Raw genomic sequence first — 12,857 nt, forward strand, 5'->3', positions numbered from 1 at the left:
TAATTTTTTAAAAAATATGCACACATCTACTTAGTGCCATAGTTTGTAGCACTTACTGATGCCATAGTTTTTCCTCTTGTTTGTCTATTTCTGACAAAGAGCCATGGTCCTTCTATGACTCTAATCTGATTTACAAATATATGTGTTCAGTAATGCCTCTAGATAAAATACAATACTGGATAAAAAGTACAATACTGAATACCAGATATAAAATATGTCACTGAAATCTAAAGACTGTCCTTTACTTTATACTTACTTTCATAATTACTGATGGTTTAATCTTCTAATGCAGCTTAATAGTACTAATTACCTCATTAGTTATGCATGCCAAAAATTTTTCCCTTTTTTCTGGTATAGAGAAAGCATGAATTTTAATATCTAAAAAAATGTCTTAGAGAGCTAGAGTCAGAATCTGTTTAGAAGCCCAGAGTGAGAAGTTTCTCCCCGCTACATGGGTAGGGATTTGGCTGGTTAGGATTTGAAGAGGCTATCAATGGACACCCGTAAGGATATTCAACCCCCAAAGCCAGCAGCCAATAATATAGGTGCGGAGAATGTCACACGAGAAATAAAATAAAATCCAGGAATCCAATCACATGCAGAGAATGTGGATGCAGAATAATGTACTTTTAAGGACTAAAAGATTGGTGGTTTTTGATGCTCGATGAAACATAGAATTCAAAGGATTATCTTCACTTGTATTTGGATTTGCTGTTAAGGTTGTATGCTTTCAGAAAAAAAAAGATTTTATTTGTTTACTTGAGAGAGAGAAAACACAGGAGAGGGAGAAGCACACCCCCGCTGAGCAGGGAGTCCAATGAGGGGCTCCATCCCAGGACCCCAAGCAAAAGGTAGACACTTAACCGACTGAGCCACCCAGGCACCCCAGGTTTTTTTTTTTTTTTTAATATTTATTTGTGAGAGAGAGAAAGAGAGCAAGCGAGCACAAGAGCAGGGAGGAGGCATAGAGGAAGAGGGAGAAGCAGACTCCACACTGAGCAGGGAGCCCCATGCGGGGCTCAATCCCAGGACCCTGGGATCATGACCTGAGCTGGAGGCAGACGCTTAACTGAGCCACCCAGGCACCCAATATTGTACAATTTTTTTAAGATTTTATTTATTTCTTTTAGAGAGAGAGGGGAGAGGCAGAGGGAAAGAGAGAACCTCCAGCAGACTCCATGATGAGCCTGGAGCCTGACGCAGGGCTTGATTTCATGACCCCGAGATCATGACCTGGGTGGAAATCAAGAGTCAGACACTTAACGGACTGAGCCACCCAGGAGCCCCTGTTGTACAGCTTCTGATTTGTGTGCTTATCTTTATGATTACAACTATAAACCTATGATTTCATTTTAAAATCCATTTTGTATTTAGCATCTATTAATAGTTTATATAAAGGAAATGTTTTTGCTCAATTAAAAATTTTTTTAAATAAAAACAAAGTTTAGTTTTCTGATGGTCAATCAAAAACCAGATTACCTAAAACCTTCAGTTACCCTGGCCCCTATTTTGGTGGAAGGCCTCTCTTCGCACAGCAAAGGCATGGGGAAAGTCAGCTGCTATTAACTACAATTAAATTTAGTCTGTAAAAGGAGAGAACATTTCATCCTCTCATTTCTCCTTGCTTTACCCTAATTTGTCCTTCAAGTCAGAACATATTATTTCATTCTCAAAGCCATTACCATCCTTATCTTCCCCAACGGGATGTGTAGCACCGAGCACATTTGGGCTCTCAACGGTCACCATCTGATGAGCTCACTACATTCCACACTCCAACGCTGCACCCTCTGCCCAGCTTCCAGTGGAGGGGAGGACAGTGTTTGTAGGTGGAATGGCACTATGGGGATGTTAGAAGAACCCATTCAAACCCATCCTATGTGTTATTAAGCCTAGTGTTTAGCACAGAGCACACAAAGGAAGAATGAATGAGTGAATCACAAGCAAATAATCAAAATCAGAGAACACCAGGGCAAGTCATTCTGCAGATGGCATTTCAAACAGGAATAGTGATGAATTCTCAGGAGTTTGATTAAAACTAAATGGAGAGGCTGGTTTTTATTCCTGGTTTCTAGCTCTTCCCCGAGCAGTGTCCCATCCATTAGCAAGTTGTTAGCATGTTTTGTGTTTTGTTTTGTTTTTTTTTCCCAACTTTGTAATTGCTACTCCATTGCTTGGTCTGGTTTTCTAACACCCAATCCCACTGCTCCTAAAAGTGTTATATACATATATAATTGCATTTTAAATGAAAGCGAATTCATTTTAATTTTGGTTTGGATATTTCTTAACACCCCTGGAGATGGCTGGCAACATTCCAGGAGGCTGCAAATCAGAGTCGCCAAAAAGTGCATTAGGAGGAAAACCAAGCGTGTTGCTGAGTAGAATCATCTCTCAGTGGTATTTATGCACCTCTCTGCTCAAGCCAGAGCAAACGCTCAACAACCTGCTACATAACTTGTCTCGAACACGGGGTCATTTCTCGCCTTCAGAATTGACTTTGGCTCATGTTGTAATTAATCTTCACTCAAAGGTTCTAATGTAAGTTTTATATTGTAAAATGCCAACACAGCAATCTACCTTTAGCATGGTGCTCACTCTGTCTCTTTACATGCACACACACACCCCCACATTCAGCCCTAATGTTATAAGTAGCCCTCTGCATAGCTCAGCTGGCCACGCAGTCTACCAGCCCATTCTTGCTCATACTGGTTCTTTTGCTGAAACCCATGGGACCATTTATAAACTTAAATAAGGGAAGCACATATGTGCAAGAGCCAGCTAAGAAATAAATTAACCAAGTATTTCATTTCCCAGTGGATTATGCAGAAGGAAATTTAACAGAGCATCTTTTGTATTTTTATTTGTTAAATCTGAAAACCTTACAAATATACCATTTTGAGAATCATTTGGGTTAAGGTATCTTACTTTTGAATTAAAAGTAGTCCCTAGGAGGGTCACACCCTCATATCAATTATTTTATTTTATTTTTTGAAGTTTTATTTAAGTAATCTCTACCCCCAACGTGGGGCTCAAACCCACCCCGAGGTTAAGAGTGGCATGCCCTTCCCACTGAGCCAGCCAGGTGCCCCTCCTCATATCAGTTATTTTACAGTCCTTACCATGCATTAATGTCCTCAGAAAACTGGATTTGTGGTTGCCTGGCTGGCTCAGTCAGTGGAGCATGCGACTCTTGATCTTGGGGTTGTGAGTTCAAGCCCCACGTTGGGGGTAGAGATTAAGTAAGTAAATATTCTTTAAAAAAAGAAAATTAGATTAGTGAACAGGAACAAGAGATAGCGCAGGAGAATTCAGAGCTTGAAGCATTTGTATCTTTAGTACTGGGTAAGAAGGCTATACAGAATTTACGACTACGAAACATATTCACAGCCCCGCCCCTTCCGGGCTGCCGGCGCGCGGGGCCCTGCCTTCTCAGGGCTGCCTGGGCAGTGTGGGCTCTTTACCCGGGCGCGAGGCGGGCCGAGAACGCGCAAAACGAGGGCGGCGGCGCGCGGCCGCCACCGCCGCAGAGCGCGCTCTCAGGCATCAGGGGCAGCCATTGCGAGGCGCGCTCTCGAGCTTGGGAGATGACCGTTGAAAGGCGCGCTCTCGAGCGACGGAGGCGACCGTTGAAAGGCGCGCTCTCGAGCGTCAGAGGCGACCGTTGAAAGGCGCGCTCTCGAGCGTCAGAGGCGACCGTTGAAAGGCGCGCTCTCGAGCGTCAGAGGCGACCGTTGAAAGGCGAGCTCTCGAGCGTCAGAGGCGACCGTTGAGGGGCACACTCGAGAGGCGGCGGCGGCGGCAGCGGCAGCGGCGGCGGCGGCGGCGGCGGCGGCGGCCCAGGGAGTCCCGTCGGTGGCGGCCCAGGGAGTCCCGTCGGTGCCGGTGCCGGCTCAGGGAAGAGGCGGTGGCAGGGGTTAGCGACAGCGACGACGGAGCGCGTTTGAGCGACAACGGCGGTCTGAGCCGTGCTCTCCGCCTACAGAAATGAGCCGCCAGACTTCAACCGCATTACCTCCTGGAACCTCGGCGTGTACACCATCCCAGAGGGCGCCTATCCTGGCCGGCACAACCGCATGCAACAGCGACCTGGCAAGTCTTTTTGAGTGTCCAGTCTGCTTTGATTATGTGTTACCACCCATTCTTCAGTGTCACAGTGGCCATCTTGTTTGTACCACCTGTCGCCCGAAGCTCACTTGTTGTCCGACCTGCCGGGGGCCTCTGGGATCCATTCGCAACCTGGCTATGGAGAAAGTGGCCAATTCCGTACTTTTTCCATGTAAATACGCCGCTTCTGGATGTGAAATAACTTTGCCACACACCGAGAAAGCAGACCACGAAGAGATGTGTGACCTTCGGCCTTATGTGTGCCCGTGCCCCGGCGCTTTCTGTAAATGGCAAGGCTCTCTGGAAGCTGTGATGCCCCATCTGATGCATCAGCATGAATCCATTACGACCCTGCAGGGAGAGGATATCGTTTTCCTGGCTACCGACATTGATCTCCCTGGCGCCGTGGACTGGGTGATGACGCAGTCCTGTTTTGGAGTTCACTTCATGTTAGTCTTGGAGAAACAAGAAAAGTACAACGGTCACCAGCAGTTCTTCGCAATTGTCCAGCTGATAGGAACACACAAGCAAGCTGAAAACTTCGCCTATCGTCTTGAGCTAAATGGTCACAGGCGGCGGCTGACTTGGGAAGCGACTCCACGCTCCATTCACGAGGGAATCACCACAGCCATTATGAACAATGATTGCCTAGTCTTCGATAACAGCGTTGCACAGCTTTTTGCAGAAAATGGCAACCTGGGCATCAATGTAACTATTTCCATGTGTTGAAATGGCAAGCCAACATTTTCTGGCCAGAGTTTAAAACCACTGCAGTCAATTTCACAGAGAATAAGCAACCCATTTTGCCTGTCAACCTCAAACTTTTGATAGGTCTAGACACATGAGGTAAATAAAAGAAAAGGCTGTTAAATACAGGAAACAGTTGCATATAGTAACACTAGTATATTTTAAAATAAGTCAACAGTAAACCATTTAAAATAGATATAGATATGTACACCCAACATGGGCATCTCTTGTATTAAGAAAGAAAGCATTGTTAAATAATTCTGAATTTGTGTTGCAGATTGAGTGTACTGTTCAAATAAACTGTTTTGTGTGTGTGCCTGAGAGTTGGTTGTGTGTGTGTGTGTGTGTGTGTGTCTGGTTTGTTTGTTTGTGCCTTTAACCAACAAGCTATGTTGAGTGGTCTTGAACCACTGCTTTTCCCCTTTGTGGGTCAATACATAGTGTTCCTGTGTGTGTATATTTTATGTGTGTGTGTTTGCTAATTTTTATTCTAGTCTTTCTAGTAAAATTTATTAAATTTTACTTTCTTTTCCATAATTCAGGTTTTTCCTCACTTTTTTGGGTGCCTTTTTAAAGTTAGTGTCTTTCTGATATGCATAGTTGTTTATGGTAAAGCTTACACATAGGTGTTCAATAAATATTTCCTTTTCCCCCATTAATCAGTTCATTAGAAATATTTTAGGCAGCAGCTCTTTCTACCCGCAGGTCCTACCCCTGTGTTTTAATAAAATCACCATCTGCATCGGAGAAAAAAAGAAAGAAAGAAAAAAAGAAAAAAACAAACTAAAAAACGAAATAAAAAGAAAAAAAGAAAAAAAATTAAAAAAACAAAAAACCAAAAAAAGAAAAAGAAAAAAGTTGAAAAAAAACAAAAAAGGAAAAAAAGAAAAAAATTTAAAAACAAAAAACAACACAAAAAAAGGAAAAAATTTAAAAAAACAAAAAAGAAAAAAACAAAAAAGAAAAAAGAAAAAGAAAATTAAAAAAACAAAAAAGAAAAAAATTTAAAAAACAAAAAAATTTAAAAAAGAAAAAAGGAAAAAAAAACAAAAAGATTTAAAAAGGAAAAAATATTTTAAAAAAAAATTATAAAAAGGAAAAACAAAAAAAGAAAAAATTTAAAAAAGAAAAAAATTAAAAAAGAAAAAAGGAGAAACAAAAAAGAAAAAAATTTTAAAAAGAAAAAAGAAAACAAAAAATTTAAAAAGAAACAAGAAAAAATCAAAAAAAAAGAAAAAAGAAAAAAATTTTTAAAAAGAAAAAAAAGAAAAAGAAGAAAAGAAAAAAATACATTCAACACTTTTGAGAAGATATGAGTTCCAGAAGGGAAAGGTAACAGCAGAAGAATTATCAGAAGCTATTTAAAGCAGCTGTAAGATGGTCTCTGTCTGTCTCTCTCTCTCTTTCTCCAGTTGAGTCATACCTTTTAACATATTCTTTGAAAGGTTAGGGAATACTGATATATTTTTTTTAATACCAGAAAAAAAAAAATCTGGTGTGTTTTTTTTCTTCCAAATATCTTGGACAAATCACATGTTTAAAATTTGTTCTTCGTACGCCTGGGTGGCTCAATAGGTTAAGCATTCAGCTCAGATCATGATCCCAGCATCCTGGGATTGAGTCCTGCATCGGGCTCCTTGCTCAGCAGGGAGCCTGCTTCTCCCTCTGCTTGATGCTCCCCCTACTTTGCGCGCGCTCTCTCTCTCTCTCTCTCTCTCTCGAAATAAATAAAAATCTTTAAAAAATAAAATAAAATTTGTCCTTGTATTTATTGGTTTTGCAGAAGAAGGCATCGTCTTACACAGTATTTGTAATCAAAAGCAAATCATTTATTTAAAAAAAGGCAGCTTGCAAAAAATGTTTTTGTTCTTTTACAATTCTCAAAGAACATCTGGATAATTAAAAAAAAAAAAAAACCACATTCAGAAAGTAAAAATGGGCCAATGAAAGTAAAAGAAATAGGAGAGACTGGGAAACAATGGAGAATTTTGGTGAGGTTCCTGGTAGTGGCTAGGGTCCTGTTGAATATTATTTCTGGGTTTACATGGACTCCCTGCAACAGTTGAAATTGCAATCTTCTTTCCGAAGGAAACCTGGACTTAACTTCACACAGTATTTGAATGGCCTGTGCACTCACTTACACTTCTGACTATACTGTTAGTTCCATGAAGGCAAGGAATCTTTTATTCTGGCGTCCCAGAGCCCAGCTCATCCCTGATTATATGGTGGGTGAACATAAATATTTACTCCCTCTTGTGGTTGACTGAGTTGATATGTCTGGATTTAATTCAAAGGCTGCACAGCTCAACATAATCTAGTTCATAGATCATTCCAACATTGTTCCCTCCCTGCCCCAATCCCACCCAACAGTGGTGTTTGCCAATCTAATCTCCCTATGTTCCCTTGGGTACCAAATAAAGTATCAGAATGGAGACAGAAGCAGAAAAAGAAATGGCAGATCTACTCCATGTGACCTTCTTCAATGGGTTTTCCTCTCCTTATTCTCTCTCCTTCGAGTTAGGCTAGGTCTATATGACTGACCATACATCTTTGTTTGCTTAGGACAATTCTGGTTTATGTCTGTTGCCCTTTCACTCTCAGAAATGCCCTGGATTGGATGGTCATCTCACAACACTCAAGAACTCATGTTGAGGGGCGCCTGGGTGGCACAGCGGTTAAGCGTCTGCCTTCGGCTCAGGGCGTGATCCCGGCGTTCTGGGATCGAGCCCCACATCAGGCTCCTCTGCTATGAGCCTGCTTCTTCCTCTCCCACTCCCCCTGCTTGTGTTCCCTCTCTCGCTGGCTGTCTCTATCTCTGTCGAAAAAATAAATAAAATCTTTAAAAAAAAAAAAGTTAAAAAAAAAAAAAAACTCATGTTGAGTAGGAAGGTGCTATAGAAATAACCAATAGAGCACACCAACGTTTGTCCTCAGAATGGCCATGACACAGACATTCATGCCAGTTAATCAGTGCTTTACTCAAGAACTAGAAACCAGAATTAACAGACTCATAAGGTGTAAAGTACTAGGGTTTTTAATCTCATCTGTTGGCTCCCAATGCTGGTGAAAAGCCTAGCTGCACGGAAGACTCACTTAGGCTCCAGGAACTTTCAAAGCACACAGAATCACATTCCTCCCCCTAGACTAGGAGCTTCTTATCTAGCAAATCTGGGTAGGGCTAAGAAATCTATATATTTTTTAAAGTTCACCCAAATGAGTCTTCTAGAACCTGAGGCTCATAAATATTAAGTAAATTTCTACGGTGGCCCCAAGATTGAAACAGAAACCTCCCTATCTCCCTGACTTGAATGCATGATAAAACAGAAAAGGGAAATATGTTAACTGGGGAAAAAACATCCACATCACAATTTTAGCCACTGTGACATTAATCACAATATCCCATGTGATTATGTGATAGCTCCTGCCAGAATACCTCCTACCAATTCCACAAGCTTGGTCTTATCTCACTTCCTATTTAAGAGATAACTTCAAAAGGAGCAGCTGTCATGCATAAAATTTGATAGATGATTTATGCAAACAAGAGATAAAAAACTAATTTATCTTCCACTAAACATAATGAAAAACACCCAATAAATCCACCAATTGATCCAGCTTTCTAAACATGAAAACCAAGGCTACTCTCCAAGTCTTCACTACATTCTTAATATTTTACCTGGCAACAAAGACAACGTAATAAAAACCTGACACAGACCCAAGAAAAAAGACAGTCTTATCCAATGGTGACCAACCTTGTGTCCCACACAGTCAAGGAATTCACAAATGACTGTGAATTCTATAAAGCTGTTGTAAAAATGGGAATGTACCCCAATAAGGCCGCTCAAGCTCTATGAAAGGCCAAGCATGTTTGCCTTTCACCAGAATCCTATCAACTCAATGTGGCAACTGTGGCTTCTTAAAAGCTCGGATGAACTTCTCATGTCACTATCAGAAATTCCAGATCATGTCTGGTGGATTAGAGCTTCTCACTAGCGAGGACTACAATGCAGCGCCAGGACTGAAAGAGTTTAAGTTTGTAACTGACCTTAGTTAGATACAAGCAACAAATATAACAGGTATTGCTGAAAAGCTCTTAAATAACCTGAAAGTTTCCTTTATTATTTATTACTACTTCAACTGTGACAGTGCTGTCATGTTACTATAAGGCAGTTTCTGCAATGTGCTCTCCCAAACATTGGTGCCATGAGATTTTCGTGAATGCTATGCAAAAAGAGGATTCTGGGATCAGGTGAATTTAGCAAAAGTCGGTTTAAACAAAGTTCAAGAGCATCCTTAAAGGCATGATAACTTAGAGTTTTTAATATGTTTTTGTGAAGTATAAATCCCCAAGAGGGAAGGGTGTGATACTCAGCATTTTCAAAATGTATTTGGCCAGGGACACCTGGGTGGCTCAGTGGTTAAGCGGCTGCCTTCAGCTCAGGTCATGATCCCAGCATCCTGGGATGGAGTCCTGTGTCAGGCTCCCTGCTCAGCGGGGAGCCTGCTTCTCTATCTGCCTGCCACTTCCACTGCTTGTGCTCTTTCTCTGTCAAATAAATAAGTAAAATCTTTTAAAAAGAATGTATTTGGCCAAAGGTTTTCTTCTGTAGTGTAATTGGAGGAATATCCTGGGGTACCCTAAAATATACTTTGGGAGCACTGAAACAGACACTTGACAGTTACACATCATTGATAAAATCTGGACCAGAAACTAATCAGAAAACCAGTGGACACGGGTAAATCAATTTGACTGTGTCACTTCATCATTACTGTTAATTTTTTTCTTACAAATTAACATTTCTACACACACATCAACACACCATAGAAATAGTCTTTTAAATCGGGAGTAGCAGATGCCCTTCTCCATCCAACCTGTGTTCTGCTGAATTTCATTTCCCCCAACTGCTGGGGAGCCCACAGTTCCTTATAGAACTGCCTCCCACTGCTTCTGGGACCCCTCAACAAGTGTCTAAAGGCTCTTGAGGAACTCCTGTTTGCCCTTGTGAATTCTCCCATGTACTCCTCTCTTGGGGGCACACTTGTGTAGAGATCCCTCCTCAGGGCCTTCCAAGGCCATGAGGGAGCTGCTTCCCATGGGGTTCCACTGATGAACCACCAGGTACCCCTGATGCCAAGTACCACCACCTCCAGAATCACCAAGGGACAGGTACCATCAAACACCGATAACACAGTCCTTGAGATGCCATGTGTGCTTTACTCTATGTTGCATTTTGTCACATATGACATCAAAGCAATGTTTCTTTGCACCCTTTCCTATCTTCCAATATAAACACAGCTTTCAAATTTTACTGTCAGAAAGCAACTTTCCACGGACCGCCCCCATTTCTACACATCCTTCCAGCGGAGGCCCTGACTGCCTTCTGTTCAGGACTCATTTTTCAAAGATGTCCATATAGGGAACAGACTTCAAAGATCTAGTGCTTCCCTCCTTCCCTTCCAAGCGGAGAGCAGGTATGCTTGCAGCCTGGAAAGACAGAGATCATTCCAGCCTTTGGAGCAAAGGGTATACACGATTATTTCCACTCTAAGAGATTTGGATTCTCTAAGCTCAGGGCTCCTTTCCTGCAATGGAAACCACTGCATGCCCTACACCCACCTGCTCCTCTTGGTGTTGCCCTATGGGAACTGGCACTCAGAACAGACACAAATGCTGATACTCTGGCTACTGCTTGGCTGTGAGCAATACGCTGTCTCTTGTCTGTGACAGGGGTGTTGGGTCTTCCTTCTGTCAGCATCCATGAAATTGTAGCAGGCTACCTTCTTAGCTTGCAAGTTAAGGAAAGAAGATCTCTGACCCAGGACATGATGGGGGGCGGGGGTAAGGAGGCACCTGTCTGGCTCAGTCGAAGAGCATGTGACTCTTGATCTCAAGGTCTTGAGTTCGAACCCCACACTGGGTACAGCAATTACTAAAAAATATAAACTTAAAAAAAAAAATGCTCACATCCTTAAAAAAATCTCTGACTCCGCATAGATCTTGACATTTATATTTAGTAACATTTTGTCTGGAATTAAGATCTAAAAGCAGATTTTGCGAGCGCCTGGGTGCTCAATCGGTTGAACATCTGTCTCATGGTTTCGGCTTGGGTCATGGGATGGAGCCCTATGTGGGGCTCCACACTCAATGAGGAGTCTGCTTCTCTCCCTCTCCCTTTGCCCCTCCTTCAGCTTGTGCACACTCTCTCTTTCTCTCTCTCTCTAAAATAAATAAATAAATCTTAAAAAAATAATAAATGCAGATTTTGGAACTAGAAAAAAATCCAAGTGAAATTCACCACTTTACTCAAGTACCCCTCGTCCGGATGACTGAGACTTTGACATTGAGCTATTTGTTCTTGCGATGAGTCTCCCTCCAACCCACCGGCGGTCCTCAGTTTCCTACGACTAAACAACACAACAAAACAAAAATGCAACACTAGCATATACTTGAAACTTGCTGAGTTCTTGTGCCAGACAGCGATCTTTTCATTTAATGCTGACAACATCTCTAGGCGGTAGTTACTACCATTCCAAACCAGGCTGGCTGATGCCATAGGTAATGAGAGGGGCCCACCACCCCACATGCACTGAACCCAAGGACAGCCCAGCACTTCGGCCCAGCCAGGTTTCATCTTCATTTACCATTCCTCTCGCTTACATCATTATATTCTCCCTCACTGTCCACACCCGTAAAAGGGAGCCTGCTTGTGAAATGCTACAGGTTGCTACAGCACTCATTCCGAGCAAGAGAGCAAGGCTCTTCCTTGTCCAAACGTCTTCAGGTAACACTACTCCAGAGAATTCCACACATTGAAATGCTGCTAGCTCTGTATAAAAGAAGTAGCTCTGCCATCAGAAAGCTACATCTGAGTTATTTTTGTTGTTGTTCCATTTTCAGTTAAGCTATGGAAATCAAAAGGCAGAAGGGCAGGAAAGCCTTTCCATTCAGACCTGAATTACATCAGGATTTTAGAGCAGGCAGAGCCCTTAGAGGAAGATGCTATTGATTAAATATTAGCTTCACTGTTACGTAAAGCGCCAGCAGGATGGCCATCTATCCTTCCTTGGTTTTGGTTAAACAATTTTGGACCAATTTATGACGAAGAGTGAAACAGTTCTGCCCTCATCTTATTTGCCATAATCGCTCCTTCTATTTCTTCTTCCCTTGGGTACATTAGTGCTCACTTATACACACAACCTTGCTGTTAATAAAAAAGATTTATGTGCCAAGTAAGATTTTATTCCTTCCATCAAATGTTTACTTAAGGAGGCTTTATTGCATAAAATACTATCCTTACTCAGTGCACAAACAGATTTATCTTTCTAAACTCATTTCCTTTCTTTCCATACTTCAAATCTTAATCTGTTGTGGGGATTTTATTTAGCACTAGAATTCTGACTTAGCATATTGTTTGTTTCTTACATAGGATCTTTAAGAAAGAAGCTATTACCGTTACCGTTAGAGGCTTGCAAACTGGCACAGCTGCTTTCTCAAGATGTACAGAAAGGATGGTTTATTCAAAAACTATCTTTGGTACAGCAGGGCCTATACAGATTGGAAATGGACATTTCCTAACTGGTACAAATTTAGAAAACAAAGAACTAATTCATATTAAAATGAATTTAAAAACTTATGCCTTTTATGCCAGTAATACTATTCAGAGATATTCATCCTAGGAAAGTAATTCCAAGTAAGAAAAATAAAAGCTATCTGAACAGAGGAGCACACTGAAAGGTTGAACTTAAGAACACAATATCAGAGCCAAACTAAATCACAAAAGGCATTTGCAGTCCCCCACTTACCAACAGAGACTTTTGGATAAAGATCAGAAGGAAACACAAGAAAGGAAATTACACTGCTGTTAGGATGGTGGAGAAACAGGATACACAGATGACCCTTACACAACACGGGTTTGAACTGCGCGGATCCACTTATACATGCATTTTTTTTAGTAAATACAGTATTGTAAATCTATTTTCTCTTCCTTATGATTTTAATAACATTTTCTTCT

The 12,857-nt window shown here is 41.5% G+C and overlaps 1 protein-coding gene and 1 pseudogene across 1 annotated transcript; both read left to right on the top strand.

The window, feature by feature from the left end:
* The first annotated feature begins 493 nt into the window (after nucleotides 1-493).
* On the top strand, nucleotides 494-675 carry LOC123797290 (DNA-directed RNA polymerases I, II, and III subunit RPABC4 pseudogene; annotated as a pseudogene).
* Nucleotides 676-3,981: 3,306 nt separating this feature from the next.
* On the top strand, nucleotides 3,982-4,844 carry LOC123797289 (E3 ubiquitin-protein ligase SIAH1-like). Its single transcript, XM_045805086.2, has one exon. It carries the CDS (start codon nucleotides 3,982-3,984, stop codon nucleotides 4,828-4,830), a length of 849 nt encoding a protein of 282 aa, XP_045661042.1. The 3' UTR covers nucleotides 4,831-4,844.
* Nucleotides 4,845-12,857: the final 8,013 nt, after the last annotated feature.

The sequence above is a fragment of the Ursus americanus genome, chromosome X (assembly GCF_024610735.1).
Source record: "Ursus americanus isolate L20-20 chromosome X, mUrsAme1.1.p, whole genome shotgun sequence".
Classification (NCBI taxonomy): domain Eukaryota; kingdom Metazoa; phylum Chordata; class Mammalia; order Carnivora; family Ursidae; genus Ursus; species Ursus americanus.